Source organism: Agelaius phoeniceus, chromosome 2 (assembly GCF_051311805.1).
Source record: "Agelaius phoeniceus isolate bAgePho1 chromosome 2, bAgePho1.hap1, whole genome shotgun sequence".
Lineage (NCBI taxonomy): Eukaryota > Metazoa > Chordata > Aves > Passeriformes > Icteridae > Agelaius > Agelaius phoeniceus.
The window spans coordinates 43,573,869-43,596,222 of NC_135266.1; the positions used below are offsets into that span (position 1 = coordinate 43,573,869).

General features: G+C 36.2%; 1 protein-coding gene across 17 annotated transcripts in view; it reads right to left on the bottom strand.

Annotated features, from left to right (window-relative positions):
• The window catches only part of GPC5 (glypican 5), a 609,707-nt gene that overhangs the window by 412,946 nt on the left and 174,407 nt on the right, over nucleotides 1–22,354 (bottom strand). For all 17 annotated transcript variants that reach the window (XR_013180890.1, XM_077173561.1, XM_054628347.2 and 14 more), the window contains one exon: nucleotides 4,776–4,896. Coding sequence is in view for 16 of the 17 variants with exons in the window: in XM_077173561.1 (XP_077029676.1) it covers nucleotides 4,776–4,896 (121 nt within the window). In the remaining variant the exon portion in view is untranslated. The remainder of the gene's footprint in view (nucleotides 1–4,775; nucleotides 4,897–22,354) is intronic.

The following is a 22,354-nucleotide window of genomic DNA, read 5'->3' on the forward strand; positions in this document are numbered from 1 at the left end:
CCTAATATCTAACTCCTTAATGTTTTTACAGGAATTCTGCCAATATTTTACATGCAGTGGTAATAGTGAAGCACTTAACATATTGTTGGCACCAGCCAGCAGTCAGAGGCAGCTCTCAATGGAAAGGATAAAAGACTGGAACAGCTCACACAATGAAATATGAAATAGATTCTCTGTCATATCCCGGTATCCCTACATCACTAGTACTCTACTATCATGCCTTGCCAAAACAAGAATATGTTCAAGAGTTTGCTTTCAAAAAGACAGTAGCATTGTATTTCTTCCAGAAATAAATAATTTAAAAAAGAAGCAGTGCCAACAAATCACTGGAGAAAAAAATTACCACAATCAACATGCTGAGCTATTCTTTACCTGCAGATTTGTTCAAACTTTGGATGAAACCAAGAAGTGTAAAAAAAAACCCAATAAAAACAAAGTCTAAGGCAAAATTAACATTTAGATATGCTTTTGTAATATGAAATAAAAAACAAACTCGTGAGGAAGTTTTTCCTAGTGCAACAAAAAATAAATAGGCAGTTTAGGAGCAAACACAGCTGAAGGCAATTCTAATACCAGTGAATGCTGAGTGGCTGCTGCAGAAAGTGCACTGAAATTTTGCTTCCCACTTACCTGTTATTGAAAGGTACAAACTGCAGGTTACACTGTATCAACAAAGAGCATTTAAGAAGAGAAAGGGAAAGAAAAGTTTAGAAAGTGAGTCTCCAAGAAGGTATCACCGAAGACTGGGTCAAACTACGTATCTGTCTGATGCTGTACTCTTGAGAATTCCTTCATTCCATGAGAAAGAATTGCATTTCAGTCATTAAAAAAGTAATCAAAATGTCTAATTTGTGACATGTATACAGTGTTGGCACTAGTTTAAGAGGCAGGGGAGGTTTTAACTATTAGGTGGTTATCATAACATTACAGTAAGTAGGCACAATTGCAAGTGCCACACCATGTGTATGAATAATTTCAAAACGTGGTTCTTTGTATGAGCAGATGAGGATTCAGGTAATATATTCCATCCCAATTTCCAATTCATACTTGAACAGCTCTTACAAAAACACATATTAACTTGACTGTGCTGTGGTACATTGATAAAAGCTTTAAAAAATGCAGATGGAAAATTTAGTTGTTAGCATGCCAAATCAGTGTCAAAACAAAGTCTCATGTCACTATTTTTGCATCCTTTTTGAGACAGGTAAATGGGCAAATGGCAGCATGGTGAAACAGAGCGTTCACCATGCAATAATAATGCCAAGTAGTAAAGGAAAAATTAGACTGTCACCAGCATTTAATGTCATATGAAGTAATGGCATTTACTCCTTTAAGGAATGTAAGCATCAATTCCATTAGGGACAGTTTGCAGTCCTTTGTGGAGAAGGTAAATATTATTTTATGCATATCAGCTAGCACTCTAGTGGTATAGCAGTGCAAGATGGGATCTTCTCCAATTAAGTTCAGACATGCCTTTTACTGCACCGAGAAATTGGAAATCATTTATCCTGAGAGAAGCATTTAAAGTTCCAGTATAGCCACTAATGGTAGGTGCCTCTGGAGATCTCCAGAGGGAGATTTGGTCTACCTAATTTAGACAGGCAGATATAGGAGTATCTTCTGCCATGGCAAGATTTCCTAAAATGAGGAAGACTTTATTTAACCTGTAAATACAAGCTCCAAGTAATGTCTATTACTTTCAAAAGCAGTATTCTTTTGAGATTCTCTTCTGAAAGAAGAAACACACTGGAAAGACCAAGGTCCAATTGCCTGTAATCACAGCTCCAAAGTATCAAACTTACTTCATAACCTTAGTATTTATACTTGCAGGAATGATGAATTAATCACGGTTTTAAATTATTGGAGAAGAAAGGAAAATAATTCCCATTACTATTTACACCACATGAAACTGACTTTGCTTATCTTGATTACCTATTAGAGTGATAGTTGCAGACTGCAGTACATAAAATAATATGCACTGAACCCATAATTTGCCTGCCAAGAAGATAAATGAATGAGAACAGTCCATCATTTAAAACTCTCAAAAGTACCAGTCTGTACAAGTAAGGAGTTTTACAAAAGAAGGTGACTTTTTCAAGCCATATTCAGCACTGAGTGGTTCATTTCAGTTCCTGTAATTTCACTTTGTTGTTCTGAATATGAACCTGTGGAGTCCAGGGCACAGATTACAGGCATTGGGGTCCAACAGAATCAAAAACTTCTATTGATTTTTTGGTAAATCCGGTATTTACAGAAAAAGGAGGATTACTTTGTGAGCCTCTCACAAAGGAGAGCTGCCCAGAAACCACAGCCTGCTGAAAAGAGATATTGTCGCTTATGCAGCCAGGGGTTGATTTCAGGAGTTTAAAGTTTTTAAAAGGAGATAACCTGGAAAATACAGTTTAAACATTGGATATTTACATATTTTAAAGCAAATTCTTTGCTTGGGATTTTTATGCCTTTGTATAACCAACAGGAAAAAGCTGAGGAGATGCTGAGAAATCTGTCTGTTTCTGTATGCAGGGCAGATTGGTCTTGATTTGTTAACATCAAATGTGAGCAGAAAAGGATCTCAAAAATATCTGCCCTTTTGCTATTTTCACCTTAAAAATGAATTAAAGTATATAGTTTGTAAATTTTAGAAATGATTGGTTTTGAAAAACTTCACTAATATGTTTTACTCCTACTAAATTAGCTATTTAAAATTTTGAAGTTCAGAAAGACAGCTTGGATAGCGTGTTAGGTTTAAGTATGACTCCGTCTGTCTCTGAGGCATCACCACAATCCATTAAGCTCCCCTTATTTTCTGCCCCATTGTAAGCTTAGTATGTGATTCATCTTTTTTCATATCACACAGGACAAAAAGGTGATCTTTTGTATTTCAATCTCTAACTTACACTCCTCATCTTTTTTTCCCAAGCAGTAAATGGTGAAAAAGAAAGCTTTTTTGTAGCTTCTTCAGCTGGGGAAAAGCAGTTATATGTCAGGTCTCTAAGGATTTTGATGCTCTCTTTATCCCTTGACCCTATTTTCATACTCAGAGCTACAAGGAAAGAAACTATCCCACAGAAAGAAAATATACTTGGAGGTTGGTAAGCATTTCAGTATGTAAATTGTATGTCCTTTTCCCCAAGATCCACTCAAGTCTTTAGGGACAAGGGCAAGTAAGCTCTCAAAATGAAATACTTTATAATGGAAATATTCTATTCCAGTCTTTTAGGTACTCACTCAAGGAGAAAACAACACAACTTCAAGTCTCTAGAGGAAACCAACAAAATAAACTATATAGAGCAGTTCTAATATAAAAGGAGGAAAGCACTCCTGATAGATGGAACTCACCAAGTAATATTTACAAAGCTTATCTTTGTATAGTATTTTGTAGTTATTAATTAAACCATGGCATCTCTTGCAGTGAAAATTGAATTGATTTTCCCCACCATTGTAGATGGCATTTTAATAAAGAAGAGAGACAAAAGCATGATGCTGATGCTGGAGGGATAAAAAAGTTATTTTTTTTAAGAAGGAAAGAATAATGATTGCCTTTGAACTTCAAATCTAATGCCACTTCTCCCAGAAAACAACACTACTGATGGAAAAGAAATTTTTCTGGTTTTTTTCTTTTTTCTGTTTCAGCACTCTTTGTTTTGTTGTCAGAGCAGAGTTATTGTTCACAATTAGAGATATAAGAACCAAGAGGTTTCACCATGAAGCTATCAGTAATATTTCAACTCCAGAAACCATGTGGAAAACTGTACTTAAAACCTGTCAAGAAGATGTAAAAGCAGAATTAAAGCAAGTCCTTGGATGGATATTAATGCACTAGACAAGAAGATATTTAATATCTCTAATTCTCTTGCTTGGGGAATGGGGTAGAGAAGGGCATTTGAGACAATAACAGTGAGAAGCTTCATGGCCTCCCTAAGTAGCTCTCCTTTTACCAGTGCAGAGGAGAGGATACTGGGTTAAATGGGTCACTGACAAAAAATGCCTGTAGAACCTTTCTGGTCAGTGAGCCTTCAGATCAGAGTAAAAACTTGTATTTTTAAACTGAAATAACTGAAATACAGAGCTTTATTTTTTTTTTTTTTGGTCAAAATAACCGTTGTCTTATTGTCTCCGACAGAATTATGTTTTTGTCCTCTAGTTCTGACTATCTGTGCATATAAATGAGGCATGTAACCACAGATACCTGTAATCCTGTAAACCTATTGCAATAATATAACTGTAAAGAGCCACACTGGAATTGACTTCTTTGTAAGCCTTAAATTTAGTAAGTCACAGATATGCACATCAGGTAACTAACACCAACTCTCATTTAGCAGGCATGTGATTTTCATTCAAACTCCCTAGTTTTTTTATCTACCATCTAAACAAAAAACCTCACAGCAATACAAGTTAAGAAAGAACCTAGATTTAACAAAGAGGGAAGAGGGAAATTATGTCTTATTGTTTTGTAAACATATGCACTCAGTTAATATCCCTAAATCATCCTGTTGTTGCTTCTGTATGCTCACTGCAATGCCAAGCTGTGGTACTTGCAGGTACAGATGGCCCAGCTACCAGAGCCTCACTTCTTACACCTATCTGCCATATGCAAGCCTTTTAACTAAATCATTTTTAATAACCCAAGTGAGACACAGAGCAACTAGTGTTTTGCTGTGGATGTGCACTCGGCAGAAACTTGAATTAACCTTTATGGTGTGCAGTAAATTAATACTTTCATTACTAGAGTGGTAGTTAGAACTATACTGTATCCATAGGAAAAAGCTCCTTACCTGAATAACATGTTTCAGCTTGTCAATAATTTGACTTATTACAGGATCTGTTCCCTTCACTTTTACTTCTGGATTTGCAGACTGAGCTTTGATTCCACTGCCAACCACACGGTGCGTATAGCTAGTTTAATACAGAAACACACATAAAAATGGTTTAGTCACTTATTCTACTCTCAGAGAGTCATCTTCTAGTTTGTATTATCTCTCATGGCACCAGCATACCTCTTTAAGAAGATGCATTATTTTTGCGCATGTTTTTCTCAAAAAAGAAATACAAAAAATTATAATTACTACATTCCATGAAGTTCTGTTATTTATTAGCATTTTAAGTTTACTGCAAACTTTAATAAGGAAAGTTATCTACATTTTGTAGCATGAAACATTCAGCCCTGTGCATGTCTTTTTGTGTGTGTGCAAAAAGACTGTGCTCCATTTTGATTTTGCTAAATACAACAACATGATGATTGCCTTAATGTGTGACATTTCAAGATCTTAAAACAAACTCTAGATTCCATACATGCTGTATGTTCAGAAATAATTCTGAAGATTTTTACTGTTTTTGTGAGTGCATGCACAGACAGAATATTTATTGAAAGATAACAGCCACATTAGGTATTAATTATTTAGCATTACATAAATTATATAAGTAAGAGGAGGCCAATATGTACTTGATATATAGATATATAAAAAGAGGTAAAAAACATATATAAGCTGATTCAAAAAAGAACTGCTTGAGTAAGTAGAACTTTGTTTATAATGCATCAAAATTCAAAATACAGAAAACAAACTAACCCCCGAGCAGGATTCTGCAGCTTATTAAAAAGCAATTCTTCATTCATCTTAGCATATTATAATACTTGTAATACTTGTAATGCTCAAGTTATGCAAGAAAAACTGAATATGTACCTTCTCATCACAGATACTGTACATTATGCAAATACTCTCCATATGCTATATTTTTTCAGTGTACTCTATAAGAGGATAGCTCTATAGCTCTCTTTCTCAAAAGTATTTTGCCAGCTGTTATGCTGTAAGGAAAAGAAAGGAAATACCCTTATCAGAGTAAAGAAATATCTAATTCCTGCCTGTTAGATCTGCCTATAAGCACAGACAACACTGCATATTTAAATTTTGCAGAATTTGTTTTATGAAAAACATTACAGGTCCTCTTAGCTCTGCAGAAAAGCTTGCATATATGCTAAACAATGAGTGCAATTCAGTAAAACGAGGTTGCCATGTAATAACAATATTTTGTCCTTGATCTTTACTTAAATTTCATCATGAATGAGATTTAGGATATTCCTGGGGAAGTGTACACACTGAATAAATGAATGGCTCATATTCTTGAGAAGGTGTTACTTTGATTTCCAGAAGACATCTTTTTGTGCTGCCTTGTAGCAATGGAGCCATTTGCCAGCTTGAAGCGATGGGGAAAAGCTTTGTATGTAGGGGTCTGTACAAAATCCACATCTGCCTGCTAGTCTTGGGCCATTGTTTAATGCAGCAATTTGGGCTGGGTCAACAAACTTTCTGATAATTTTAAGTGTGAAAAAATTAAAGTTAAATTTGTTTAAAACCTTCAAAAAATTCTTTGGCAGTCATTTGTATAAAACAAATATATAAATAAATAAGGAATTAATTCCAGCTGAACAATGCTGCATTGACCAGAAAAAACAACTGGTTTAACTCAACATACTAGTTTAATGCAACACCAAAATTTCTCTTCACACCATAACACTATTAAAAAATCTTGAAGGTTATGTCTATTCTTTTAATCCAGTGGTATTGTTCTGTTTCACAGCATGCAAAATCTGTGTTCTCACTTTCTGTCACTCAGAATTTTCCAATTAACACCTTTTTTTCAAATGCTGCAAACCCAACTATTGCACATTTTCCTGTGAACTGCATAACTGTGAAAAAGAATACCCTTTCTCTTTTCTTAATTCAATGATACTCATTTCTCTAACCATGCAAGAAGAAATAAATCATGCAGAAGCTGAAAGTTCCCTAGACTACAATTTTATTAGTTTCACTCACCTGAGAATTATTTGGCAATGACTCATTCAAGACTGACTATCATTTATTTTTCAGCTATTTCTACAATGCAATCAGAAGTCTTGCACAGCTGGTAGGACTGACTCCCTTCTTTCACACGAGAGAAAGTAGCTGGGATAATGCTGTCTTGAGGGTGGACCTGATATTAGGAGTTTCAATCATGTTCTCCAACCTCTTCAGAGTCAACATTCTCTAAATTCCTCTTCATCTTTTTTCAGTTGAGAGTGGGGAAGGGTAAGAAGCTGAAGCAGAGGTGATGTGCATTGAAACAGTGACAACTAGCACACTGGTGCTTGATAACACCACATCTTTAGATTTATTTGCATTAAACAAATATTTGTATCAATAGGTACTGGTAGTAACAACCTTGGTATTACTTTTTCTAATTTCCCTGAGCTGTTTAGCGTACTTCCCACCTTCTTTCTCACTACTGATCCTTCCCTCACCAACAGCTGGCATGATCCTTTCCAGGGCTTACAGAATGAATTTGTTATTTTCCCTGCTTTCTGCTGCCTGCAGGCTCCTTATCCTTCATTTTCTAACAGAACAGTACACCTTTCCACCTAAAGCCTTCCCAAATACTACCCCCAGACTCTTCAAACCTTACTCTGTGAAAACTGACACACTTCATCCCATTCTCCTGATGTTTTTGTCTGTTACAGGCTCTAGAAGATCCCAATTAACATACAAGTTTATGTCAATAGAGAAAATACCAATCCTTATATACCAACACTTCGGACCCAGTATTGTCCCATTATTGTATAATCACTACACATTCCACAGTGTTCTGGTTCATCAAGTTTACTTATATTTATCACATTCCCACCTTGACTCTTAAAGGAGTTAATATTTTTCTCCTTTAAAAAATCCTTATACTTTTGAAGTGATGAATTCAAGCTTTGAAATTATTTTACTCCTTTGAGAGTTTTTAATTTTACATTCCAAGACGTCAGTCTTGAAATTGATCCTCCAGATTCTGGATGTGAGTTCTCCCCCAGGATCATACCAGAATTAACCATCACATATGAAAAATTAAGAGCTGGATTTCAAAAATTAAGATTCATTTAAATGGAATTCGATTTGGAAGAATATTTTGCCCAAAATATATTTGGTTTGCTTGAAAAAGCAAAGCCCAGGGGTGGCTGCCGGAGTGGCATCTGGGACAGGATGCCAGAAGCTTTCTCCAGAGCGGAGCCAATGCCAGCCAGCTCCAAGATGGACCCACTGCTGGCCAAGCCCAAGCACGTCAGTGATGGTGGTAGTACTCCTGTGACAACAGATTTAAAATGGAGAAAAAACTGCTGAGCAAAAGGAGGTGGATGAGATGAACTGAGAACATGAGAGAAACAGCCCTGCAGACCCACATGGAGAGAAGTCTTTGCTGGAGCAGGTTTGCTGGGAGGTGACCCTTGGAAGAACCCACACTGGAGGAGCCTGCTCCTGATGTACTCCACCCTGTGGAGCAGCTTGTGAAGAACTGCAGCCTGTAAGAAGGACCCAAGTTTGAGAAGTTCATGGACAACTGACTTCCATGGGGTGAACTCTGTGCTGGAGCAGGGGAAGAGTGTGAGGAGGAAGGAGTGGTAGAGACAGTGTGTAATGAAAGCCCAAATGTGAGTACACTCAGTGTATTGAAGTAAATTAACGTACAAGTTTGCATTTCTCTTGTTATTGGGAATCCTAACCCATATTAAATTCGCTTTTGCTGCAAGGTGATCCAGCTTTGACCAATTGACATTAAAAACTCTGATTTAACTTTGAGTTTCTTGTAATTATATGCTCTGAGAAGTCAGAAGGCAGATTGAAAACCTTTTTTCTTTCTTTGGGTGTATAATAAGGCATTGATAAAACCTTATGAAATGTTGCTTTATTAATTCTTATCATAAAAGTAAGATTATGAAAGTCAACATAGTTTTGTTTACTCTTTGTCTGCTTGAAATGGTATCTTTTGCCTACAAAATTATAAATTACTCATAAGTTGTTTCATGCTCCACGTAATTGTGTTTAATTAACAAATGTCTAAAAATCTAACATCTTCAAGTATTCTAATGTAAATTAAATGATCTGTCAAAGCTAAACAGGCTATTGGGAATCTGAGCATGGTACACAAAACTTCATCCCTGTAGACTCACATTTACATGCAAAATTTGTTTCCCTTTATTTGGGGGTGAGGAGAAATATAAAAATCTCAGTCTCTTGGTTTGAGAGACTTCATTCATTTTAAAGTTTTAATATGGCATTAATCACTTTCTGTTTCTCTAACTCCTAATGTACAAGTAATGGGAAAAATATTTTAAGGATCCCCAAAGAGGTAGTCTGACTTAAGCAAGTGTTGCTCAGATTTGAATCCTGGGGAAAAAAAATGACAAATTTCTTGCTAGAGAAATAATAGACCCGCCATCTGTGCTCATTTCTGTACAAGCCTGGTAATGTATCACATCACTTTAATAGGCAGACTTGGTCCCCAAGTACTATTCATTTTCATCAGCATTAGGAAAAAAAACCAAGAACTAATATATTTGTATTCTATAAACATGTTTTAAAATGATGAATAACAAGGTGCCTATTTTCTGAGCTCAATATATGAATATTCATATAAATTACCTATTACTCTCTATTTTATTTATGAATACAATTGGTGGGGTTTACTTTTGATTCTCTCAAGATCTCTGATAAAAGAGAAAATCATGCTTTATTTGCCATCACCAATTTCTTGGTACATGCAGTTAGAAAAGCTATAAGAAGTAATAAATACATCAATTCTTGTATGATTCAGCCATTTTGGACGTGGTGCTTCAGGAAGATCTGTACATATATATCCCTCCAGCACAAAATAATCTGTATTACATATCTTGTGATGACAACTAATACATCACGTTTATGGTCAACAACTGATTATTATTTTCCTTTTCAAGCTACTTTTAGGCACTTTGACCATGATTCAAGTGGGAGATTAAAGTAATTAAAGATGTACTGACAGAAAAGTTATTGTGCAGAACATTCCTACGTGCACTGGCAGTCAAGCCTCTCCCAAGAGACCTGGTGATATTCTACACTTTAGCAAGTTTAGTTGGTCACTCCATCCTGATGTATCTCTTTCAACTGCTACCATCACCACCTGTCACAGCTTTCTTCTGGTCACCAGTGGTGTTCCTTAGGAATCAGTACTGGGGTTTGTCCTGTTGAACACCTTTATCAATGTTTTGGAGAAGTGGCTCAAATACAGTCTCAGTCAGTTCACAGATGACACCAAATTAGGTGGGAGTGTTGATCTGCTGGAGGGTAGGAAGGCTCTGCAGAGAGATCTGGAAAGATTCAAACAATGGGCTGAGGACAATGGCATGAGGTTCAGCCAGGCCAAGTGCTGAGTCCTGCACTTGGTTGACATCAGCCTCATGCAGCACCGTAGGCTCAAGGAAGCATGGCTGGAGAGTTGATCATCAGAAAGGAATTTGGGGTGCTGGCTGATGCACAGCTTAACATGAGCCAGCCTGTGCCCAGGTGGCCAAGCACTGATTGTCCCTCTGTACTCTGCATTGGTGAGGCCTCACCTCAAATCCTATGTTCAATTTTGGGCAGTCACGTCAAAAAGGACATTGAGGCACTGGAACATATTCCAAAAAGGGAAACAAAGCTTATGAAATGTCTGGAAAACATGTCTTATAAAGAGCTGCTGGGGAAATTGGGCCTGTTTAGTCTGGAGGAGACTTGGAGGGAACCTCATTGCTCTCTACAACTACCTGAAAGGAGGCTGCAGTGAGAGTTTCTTCTGCCATGTCTCAAGTGAAAGAGGAAATGGCCTTAAGATGTGACAGAAAAGTTCAGATTAGATATAAAAAAAGCCCAAATCACTGAAAGAGTGCTTGGGCATTGGAATAAGTTGCCCAGGGAGGTGGTAGAGCCATCTCCTCTGAAAGTATTTGAGAGGAGTCTGGGGGATATGGTTTATGGTGATAATGCTGCTATTTTGATGGTGGGACTAGATGATCTTAAAGGTCTCTTCCAACCTTGATTATGATTCTGTGTGATTCTTGTGTTTTTCAGTGCTTGGGACAACTGCCACTATCAAGAACTACTCAGGAATCTCTGCACTAAGTGATCAAGTTACAGGGTCATGAAATGGAGACGACTGTTCTGGTTGTGAAAGGCTTACACAGGGCTACATTGCCTTACCCCTGAAATGCTGGTGTGTGTCAGGTAGTCACACAGCTGTAGGATGTTCAGTGGGGCCAGAGCTGCTGCAGCTGTACAGAGACGCTGCCTGACAAAGCTTGTTTTGTTAATCACTTTGTGGCAATAGAATTCTCATCTTCATTTGTGATATTTCATCTCAAATGGGATCTTACTGCAGTAATCTTCATGACAGTAAACAGAAAACAACCACAAACTCCTCATCTGGTAACAATGGAGAAATCTCTCTCCATCCACCTAATTTTCTGCATCTGAAACTAATTTGGTGTAAATGATGCAATGCTGGCTTTCATCTGCTTGAAGTAAGCAGTGAAATGCTAAGAACTGTTTTTAAAGTAAGTATTTGCTTCTACTGGGTTCTTTGAGAAGATACAGATGATGAGAATATATGCTCAAGAGACCAAATAGCTTTTAAAATAGTATATTTATTATCTGCCCTGTTTTCATATCTTTTAACTGCCATTAATACCGTAACCAAGCTGCAATTTCTGCAGAATGATCTCTCCTTCGTGAAAAGGATTTTCTTTTTTTATCCAGTAGTTTTTAAAAAGGTAAGCCTTCATGTACTGGCCTTGTTAAGGGATTTGTTTTGTTCAGCTTCTCACATTAATTAAATTCTAAATTACTTCAGAACTTAGCTTGTTGGCACTTACAAGTTTCGAGCAAGCACCTGTATTTATATAGTCTCACTGTGTTTAAGAATGGTAAAATACCACAGTGTGCCCACTACATTTTGTTTTATTTCAGACATGGGATATGATTTTTAATGACTTAGCTTGCTTGCTTTATGATTGCTGATAATTACTGGTTTACATCTGCTATTGTTAGCATCTTCATCATGGCTGGGCATTTCAAAATTCTGGGTAATGTTAATTGAGAAATTAACAATTACCTGAATACAAGTAAAAAATAAACATATGCTGCAACAAATGAGTAAGAGTGTTCAGTGGTGTAAATTTTAATCACCAAAGATGAACAAATCAAAGAATCACTGCAATAATAAATACTACTTGGAACTTAGACAGATATGCTGGCTATATTTTAGTGTTTCATAGTTTTTTAAGAGTATATATTGCAAAATTAGCTTCAGAAAGTTTGTAAAAAATATCTTAACACCTAGCTATCAGAGACAGTACTTGTAGTTACTATAGGGCAGATCCCATTTCCCCTAGGTATTTTCAATACATTTTAATTGATAAGAATTTCAGTAAAATAAAATATAAAATAAAATGTATTTGAATTTTTCAATGTTTTCAGACCTGCAATTTAGTATATATTTAAAAAAAAAACAGATTGCATATACACTTGTTAACCATGAAGAGTGGGAAAAAACAGAGTAAAGTTGTACCACTGTTTGTGCTTCAGAAAAACAATATGCTCCTATACTTATTTAGGCTAAAACATGTCTTTAAAAAGATAGGTATATAATTTTTTATCATTGACCAGACCTGCCTTGTTAAAGGAAAACAAAAAATAGTGGATTAGTCTTAAGATTTTTCTACATTTGAAGACTGACATGTTTTTGAAATAGTGTTTTAAAAACAGATATTCCATTTTAACATAGCTATTTGAAACTAGGTTCACATGAATAAAACAACACTGAAGTATATAACAAAATATTATAGAGTCTTTTAGCATATTTATTTCAATGAACTTCCAAGTGTGGCTGAGTCCTGTTTTCTATTTTGCACAGTACAAGATCTTTTATCATCAATAATTTCCATTATGTTCTAATCCTACAAAACATTTTTGTGCTCTTCTAAAGCTCATAAATCCCAACATTCCATCACGGCCTTTGTTAAAATTTTTGAGAGGATTCTGTATGTGGTTGGAAGCTGGTTGGTCAAAGTTTTAATGTTGGCCGTGTCTTCAAAAAATTAGCTCTTAATGGGCCTTAAGAAGTGCTAATGATGTTCTGAAGGCTTCCTTGGGCAGACAAGTTTCCCCCTAGAGACTTCCAAAAGCATCAACTGATCTCCAGTTGCTATGCATGGAACATGTATTTAGAAGGATTGTTTTACTATGCATCTGAAATCCTCTACAGGATGTCTGTAAGTCAAACTACCCTTTTTGCAAATAATGTAACTTCTATTAAAAGCTACGTTTTCTTAAAAAAAAATGCTGTAACCTACATATTGAAAATTTATTTTTTAAAGCTTTTTTCTACCACAGCAAATTTTATACTGTTTCAAAAATTCCAGAACTTTTGAAGAATTTTCACTTGAAAGATGCCATCGAAATTTTCTTCTTGTCAATTAATGGTAATCACAGTAATAGTTATCTATCTATACCTACTCCTGCAGTATGTTGCTATTTTCTGGACAGAGACACTAGTCTTATATGTGGTGCAAAATGAATGCCCCAAAAAGCATGACAAAACATGTCTGCAATGCACCTCAAAAAAATAAATGTGTTCTAGTAATTGCAAGGTCTGTCGAAGAGAAAAGAAGAGCTTTGAGACAGATATTTCATTTAAACTAGGTGCCTTGGGTAAGTCACATGTTTAAATTGAGAAAATAAATTCTTATTACATTAGAAAATAACTAAACAGCAGACATATGCAAGTGCACTAAATCTATATAAATGAGGACAACAGTATCTCCTTCTTCTTGTAACATTCTGGAAATCCTCTAACAACCATAATAATTCTATTGCACCTTCATTTAATGGAGCAAGGAAATGAGAGATATTAATTACCATAAACAAGCACATAAATGTTTACAGCAAATAGCTGGCAAAACAAAAGGAATTACCTTGGAAAAACAATTCAAGCAACTTGGAAATACAAAGCTGTCAAGCCTAATTAGTGTAAAATTGAGAAGCCTGCTTCCCCTATAGGATACTGAAATATTTCTGCTCGGAAATGACAAAAGGGTCATGCAACTGTGGCATTATGTAGAACATCAAACCCTGAAGACAGAAGCATGACATGCCATATTTTGTCCAACATAATGCTTCAGTGCAGAGACCAAAGGGTCCTCTAGGGACCTGGAATGCACCTGATAATTTTGGGACTGATACCTGACACAGCCAATGTTTATCTCTCAACCTCATAAGAAGTACACTACTACAAATTATGTCAAAAGTGCACTTTTACAATCTGTTCTTTGTTATTGAATGGTCTGGGGTTTTTTTCTGAGGTAATTTATGGAAAATTAGCACAAAATGAGAGTAAAGCTCTGGTGAAGGACTATCAAGCAGATAATTAACTTGAATATGATTATTGATAAAAAGAAAAAAGGTCATTCAGCAAATAAAGGTCATATGGAGGAATCAACCTAAGTCAGTGTGCAATGCTAAGGGTAAAGTGCTATTTCAGCAAATTCACTGACATGAGCCACTCAACAGATTTTTTCTTGTTTATCCTAAAGAATTAAATCCCATGTGAAAAAGCTGCTTTATACTGTCCTTCTCTGTTGTCCAAGTACACCCAGAGCTAGCAAAATATTGGTGAATTATTAATAAATCAGTGTAAGCGGCCAATCTATCTCTGTGGCTTTGGACTCCTTTTGCCTTCCTAATTTATCTAAATGTGGATTAATGATAATGATGCATACTAGGACTCGATGACTAGCACACAACAGATGACACTTTTTATCTTAAATGTTTTTTGAAACCTATGTGCCTAATAGTAATTGGGAGGGGGGATGGGGGGACGGGAAGGGATTTGTTGTTTGTTGCTTGCTGTTTTGATTTTGTTGGTTTGGGGCTTTTTTTCCCCCAGATAAAACACTTCTGTGTAATCTGTTCCCATTTTCAATACTACCAAGTCTTGGAGAATGTAACATTTTCCTGAGGAGATTCCTGAGGATGTAATTGCCTCTTCATTCAAACAGTTTTACACTTACTCAAGCACACTTACATCATATACATCTGTGTGGAAGGAAAATAAGTCCTCTGGATGACTCCACATTTTGGATTGGAGAAAATTTTTCTCAGCAACTAGAAGTTTGTTCAGGAGTCAACCTGTAAATTTTTTTCATTTCACAGCATTATTATTCACAGCACTTTTGCTGGAAGCATTTGCATTTCCTGATTTGCAAACTACCTGCATTGCCTGTTCTCAGAGCACCGTGAATAGCTCCTATGAAGAACAAATATAGAGTTATGTATCAGAAGTTCTACAGCATGCTGCATTTTATTAAATAATAGAAACAAGCATTACACTATAATGCCATTTATGTGATAGTGTTACTTAAGCTTCATGGGAAATTAAGCTTTTTGTACAATGCCATATTTTAGCAATTACAGTAAAGTAACTTTTCATTTTGCACTGGTGCTTAACTAACCTTATACAAAAGACAAGTACAGTTGCCTTAACCTTTGGTGCTTTTCACCCTCCATAAGAGCCATGATGGATATTTTTTAAAGTATTTCAGGACAGGTCACAAAGAATATGGACTTCAAATAAAGTTGTGCTCAAACATAGTGGCATATGCATGAAGAACTTCAGTTTCAGAAGCCATTAGTAGCAGAGTAATGAGCTGAAGTAACAAACCTCCAGAAGTTGGTTACTTCTGTTCCAAGTAACAAACTTCTGGAGAAGGCTGTAGGATATTCTGGGAAGTCACTATGCAGTTATGTGGACTGGCCTATTAAGACTTGTGTCCTTCATTTCCAATTCTGTTAGACAAAATTATATCAGTATATAATAAGCATGTTTTAGATGCACACTTTTAATATCTAACAGAATAAGGATAATGTAAACACTATACACAAAGGATATCATGACACAGGGGGCATAAGCAAGAATAAAAACACGTTCAAGGATCTTTCAGTGTTGGCCACAACATTTCAGCCCAATAGTTCTTGCATTCATGTGTCATATGGAGCCATCTTTTAATGTTTCTTTTAAAAGATGAACTCACTCTTTATCTTTTGTGGGCACAATCAATAAATAGATGAGCTAAGAAAGCTGATATAGATAATGTTTAAGTGTTTAAAGACAGGGATTGTATTGGAAGTTTAAGAGCTTTAATAAACTTAGGGATTTCCCTTTCTTCCCAACCATCCTTTCTTGTGTCTTTTTACAAATTATACTTATCACATTCAGTTATTTCTTTCTTTTAGATAGAGATGAGTAGATGTAAATACATTTCTTTTCTCTTCAGTAGGAAAAGGTTCATAAGACCCTAGTGGTAAAAATATTTTAACTAAATTTTATCAAGATCATATTTCCAGGTCCTTGGTTCAGTTTTGTTGTCATATGAATCACAGTAATTGTTCTTTGTTTGGCCCCATTGTGAAAAAAATGCATTAAAAATGCAGCAGTGGCTCCTATTCAATCAAATCTGAACAAAATACTGCCTTTAGACAAATGCCACAAATTTTTACCCAAAGAATGCTCCCCATAAGAACAAGAAATATTTCAAAATAATTAGCAACTGTACTCTACTTATTTTAGCTATTGAAAAATTAGGCATCCACTGCCTAAGCATCTACTTCCCACAGAGTATGGAAAAGGAAAGAAAAAAGAAGGCCCTCCTTCTTTTGGGAAATAAAGCAATAGTGTAGGATGAAATGATGACTTGTCCTCTCCATTGGACATGCCTCCTAGGCAACCAGTCTAGACACAATACTGAACTTTTAAATAACTAAACTCAAATTAGATTGCCTTACCCTTGGGTTACTGCTTTCTGAAGTGGTAAGCTTCCTGAAGCAAGCCTTTAATCTCTCTGTTTTTCAGTTTTCCATTCTAAAGTCATTAGAATTCTTGCTAACTTGCATCATGGAAAGCTCTATGAAAAGACAAGAGCTAAACATTATGATATGTCCAGCTATTTCAGTAACGGGAATTGTATACCTAAACATCAATAAAATGTCAAAGAACTTGGCATTTTTTTCTGGAACACACAGTTCAGTGCATTCTAGAAAACAGGACAGATAATGACAAGATTTATCTTCCCTTTTGTTTCTGAAGAAGCTCAAAGTATTTGATTTACTGAAATATTCAGCAGAACCAGATAAATTGAAGGACAAAACTTATAAGAAACCAATATAGATTGTAATGAAATGCTAAAAGCAAGGAAAAGAAGGGTTCCACTTTCTTCCTTTGGGATCAAAAGGAGAAGAATTTTATCATCTATTATAAGTTTGGAAGCTCTGTGCGACTGCTTAGTATGCAGTCTGAAGAGGGAATCAATCTAGATAAGGCTATTCTCATGGATTTGATTTTTAACTTCACTTGTGATATTGCCTTGGTTACAGAAATTAATGTCAAGTAGGCAACAAGGGGTTCAAGGATAATGTAAGTCAAGCAGGCTATCTTCTGTATGGGAAACGCTGTCAAAGGAAGACAAGAAAGGGCAAAGTGTTGCCAAGAAACATTCTTCAGGAAAACAGTACCCTACAGCAAATATTTAATGTCTGAAAATACTAAATGGACCTTGTGTTGCAAAAATATATACAGTTTCTCTGTATAGTTATGTATTTGTATGCATGTATACATACAGACATCTCATTTCTGCTATGATCTAGATACTAAGCCAAACTCAAGTACCCCTGTTCTGTATCATGAAATGGTCAGAATGTTTATGAAAATGGCTGGATTTTAAGAGCATTGTAACAGTGAGGAATTTCACTGAGAGATAAAAACATGCTTCAGTATCATGGGACTTGGGAAAGTAGGGTTTCACTTGTGTCTACATATTCCTGATTTAACAGTGAACACACAACTAGAAACTACGTCTTCCACAATACAAGAGTGTTACAGTGACATTTTAGTCATAAGTTTTAGGTCGTTGGCTGATGTCAGGAAATTTCTTATGCAAAATCTCTGGAGGGAGAGAGAGCAGCTTTAAAAAAGGAGTCAACAACTAGCACAGTAACAGAAATTAATATGTTTCTTGAGCCAAATCTCATTTTGTGTTTATCAATACACAAAAAATTTCAAGTGACCTTAAAAGTATTTCTCTTCAGTGGGTTGTTTTTTATTAATTCTATCAATTATGTGGAGTTTAATTCATTGTCAGCTAATAGGATTAAACATAATGATTCAAGTGATTGATGTGCCTCAGATTTATTTCATGCTGTAACACAAGAAAGAGCTGGTAACAGGAAATTCTCCTCTCTGCTGACCGAGTGTTAGACACATCAGAAGGCCATTCACCTATAGACTAATTTAATCAGGGAGAAAAAGGACTGTGGTTTGTTGTAAATAGTTGGGGAGGAAATGAAGGAAGATATAAGTTCCCATATCCTTACATAAAAGTACAGAGCCTTTCTTTTACAATTCCTGGATAAAATGATGAAATGTGCACCACAGCACGAACTAAGACATCTAATTCCTAGCAAGCCATCCTAATCACTAGACTAGAGGCCTGGTCATTACTGAAATATTTTTTTCAACTCATGAATCTCAAATTATTCCACATAACCTAAAGAAATATAAGTGGGACAGACTAAGAACTGTGTTTGTGATGCCTGCAGTGGCCTATATCCCAGTGGATTTTGAGATGAGCAGCAGCCCGGTACCCTCAGTCATACCCTGGTAGTATGTTTCTAACTGCTGAATTAAAGGAAGCAGAAAACTTTGCCAGTTTTTTGGTTTGTTTTGCTTTGTTTTGGTGTCTTGGTTTGGTTTCACATATTTCACTAAATCATCCAAATCACTTAACTCAGGAACCTTTCATTGTATTTTCTCTCTCCTGCCCAGCTGAGGAGGTGAGTGATAGAGAAACTTTGGTGGGCATCTAGAGTAAAGCCAGGAACAGCCCACCACAGATTTGTGCAAAATAAAATCAAGAAGGCATAGAAGAGTTTTGAGATGCTTTCAGTTTTTAAAGTTTCACTTCCAGATTTATCTTGCAAACAGCATGGACTATAAACTTGGCAGCACACTGGGCAAGGGGTTGATTTTCTAAACAGCTGAACTCTTTCTGAAAAGCTTTTAGCTGATTTCACTTAAGTATTTCCTTTTTCTTTCCTAAGGCTAGACTTTCATAGACATTTACTATGTCCAGAAGGATCCTTTCTCTTCCTCAGCTATGTATGTGCTGTTTGAGATGCTGTCAGGTACCACAGCTGGCCAACAGCTGCTGCTTCAAACTGTGCAAATCCCCCAGGGTGTGTCTACCTGCTCCAAACAGGTCATTCTAGTTACCTGGGTATTGCAAAAAAGCACATTACAAGCATTGTACATTAATAAACAAAATTCAGTATTATAAATCCCTGGACTGAATTGGAAAAATTTGACATGCTTAGCCTTAGTTGTAAACTGACACTAATATTAATATATGCAGTGGTTTCTAACATCTATATTGAATTAGACAAGTTTTTTTTACTTATTATTTAAATCATGACTGCATTGAAATAACAATTGGACATAAATCAGATATAAATTTAGCCTTTGGATTTCTTACTTTGTTTTTGTTGGGGTTTGAGCTTTTACATTTTTTTTAATGTATTTGTTTCATATGAAAACTCCACTTCTCAGAATTTTCCTCAAAACCCATGGGTTTTGAGACATTCTTTTACCCAAGTTCCAAGCTGGAGAGATGCCAGCCAATCCTGACCTGAAGGATGTGAGCTCCAGCTACTTTAGTAACCCTAATGAGAGTACAGCAGGGTGCTAACAAAGATGCAGAGCTTTCAGGCTGGAGCAGGCTGGCCTTCAGCCAGCTCCGAGCACACGGAAAGTGAGCGTGGGTTTGTCTGCAAAGGGCCAGGAGGATTTGCTGTGACTTGCAGCACTCCAAATTCCCAGCACCTCATGGAATGATCACACTTCGCACAGCCAGGTGTTGAATGGCAAAATCTCTGAAAGCATCTGTGGCTAATTTTTGAATAAATATGTCATATATCAAGAGACCTTTGTTGGCATGATAAGACTGCCAACTACACAGAAATGCAAGAAGGAAAAAATAAGTCCCAGTGAGATCTAGGAAACTAGAAAGGACTACTTGTTATCAGGATTATACATGCAGGGGGGTTTTGTACCCAGAGAGACATAAATGGGCATGAACTACAAAGATAAAAATGGTTATTCATTAGAAGTGTGAACCTAATATCTGGACTGTTTCACATGTGGGCACTTTGGAAGCCACTAATGTTAAAATAATCATGTACTTGTACCAGAAAATATCTTCAAATAAATTTGAAAAGCCACCTGTGTAACTAATATGAATGCAATTCCATAATTTCATACTTTCACGATTTAAAAATGTTCGGAAATGAAAATTTTGCAGGACATAAAATATGATAAAGGTGTTTATGAGAAGTTATATTTATACTACCATGGCAACTCATTTTGTCAAGCCACATCACTTGAGAAAACAAGATTTTATATATAAGCATAAATAACAGAATTTGAGAAGATTTTGTCTGTTGTTGTTTTGTCTGTTTTACTGTTTTTTATAGAAGATAATAACTTCAAACAAAATAATGTTTACTCATTACTTCTTACTTCTACAATGTGAAATGTGTGATATTTTACAATAATTTTAGTGACTGATAAAAAGATGTATGCAGAAAAAGTTTATAGTTCTATTTAACATAATCAGAATCAGTTAAGGACTTCATCAATATTAATTTTATTGATGATGCCATTTCCAGTACATACAAAGAGGTCGTTCTCCTGTTGTTATGCTGTTAAATACATTTGGATGGAGGGAATGAACAGAACAAGAATTTTTTGTTGTTACATAAGCAGGAAGTAAAAATTTTGAAATGCACATTTTGCACATACCACATTTTGAAATGTGGTATGAAAGAACAGAATAAAAAATCAACAATCTTCTTCTGCTTGTTATAATACTTATGGATTTTATATTAACAACGTCCAGTTGACTAGAGCTCCTTATGTTTGGAGCAAAACTGAGTTCACACCAATCAGCTTCTTCATACTTAGTAGGCAACCAAAAAGTGCCTGCAGATTTTGACTATTGTTTAAGTGAATAATCCAGGAAAAGAACCAAATAAAATATGCATCTATTTCAATGCAGAGAGAGATGAAAATCCCTATGCTGCTCACACATTTCTTACAGTGTAGCATAATGTGCAAAGCATCTTGTGATGTAACTCTATGATATTTCCATTATCTACCATCCACACAAATTGTTCAGCACTCACATACACAGTGAACATGCCCATACCTGCAGAATGAACATGTATATATGCATGAACAGACATATATGTCTAACAAACTAAAAGTATAGTGATTGATCAAATCCCCACAGTGGGATTTTACACACCATTTCTTGGGATAGCCAGCTATAATGTACTGTTAGCAGAACAAAGTGTGTAATAAACTGGTCAGAGTGATTGTAATGTAGAGGGAAAAAAAGATTTTTGATTTGCTTTTAAAAAATGGCTTTACAGCTATCAGACAGCTCTGCCAGTGGCAGGATATGATCTGGGGGTCCATAGATTGGCCTGGGTTAATTCTGCTTAAGTAATTGCTGAAAAGTGCCAAGACTGTTTGCTCAGTTGTTGAGCCCCTCTGTAGTCAGAGGAGGGACAGGGGCAACTTAAAAGGGAGAATCATCCCGAGTAAGTCTGATTCAGCTTTTGAAGAGCCTGGGTCTCTCCACTGGTGACAACCAACACACGACCACCACAACAGAAGACTGAGAGGAGGAGGGCAAGGAAGATGAGCTCAGGGAAGGAGGTAAGGAGTGGTCACCAGTCACTGTAGAGAAAACTGAACCCATCTCGACATGGCAGGGACAGGACCTTTCTGGCAGATACTCATTGTACCAGTGTGTCTGCAGGCTGTAAACAGCATTCCCCACGATAATTAGGAGACAGCAATGCTTTCTGAGCTAGCCAGACCACTATAAAATGGATCAACCCAGCAAAAATTATAAAAGCTGCACAGCTAATGAAAGGAACTTAAAACAGAGAAATGGGCTTGAGATGGCTTTTACCCACATGCTCCTTCACAGCAACTGGGGACACCTGGTGTCGTGACACGTTGGTGAGGATACAGGGATCAGTAATGGGAATCATGTTTGTTTTGTGGTTCAGCTGTATATTTCAATCCCTCTCTTATGTTTTGTTGTGATTTCTTTCTTATGTCAAAATCACATGTAATGCCAACTATCTTCACACAAGTAAATCTGATGTTCAACATTAAGCTCTCCTTGTGTGAAATATTTAAAAACACCCAGTCAAACAGTACAGGACTCTGACACCACTGAACATAGAAGGCAGTAGGACACAGACTCCTTGTTTAGGAGACAAGCTAGTCTTAATTGTGATGTGATGAATAAGGGACAAAAGAGATGTTCAGGATTCAGGTTACTGGATTTCAAGAAGCACGGTACCTAAGAGGACTTCAGTGACTACACATAGCTGACTTTAATCAATACAGGACAGTTATTTACGAAAGAATA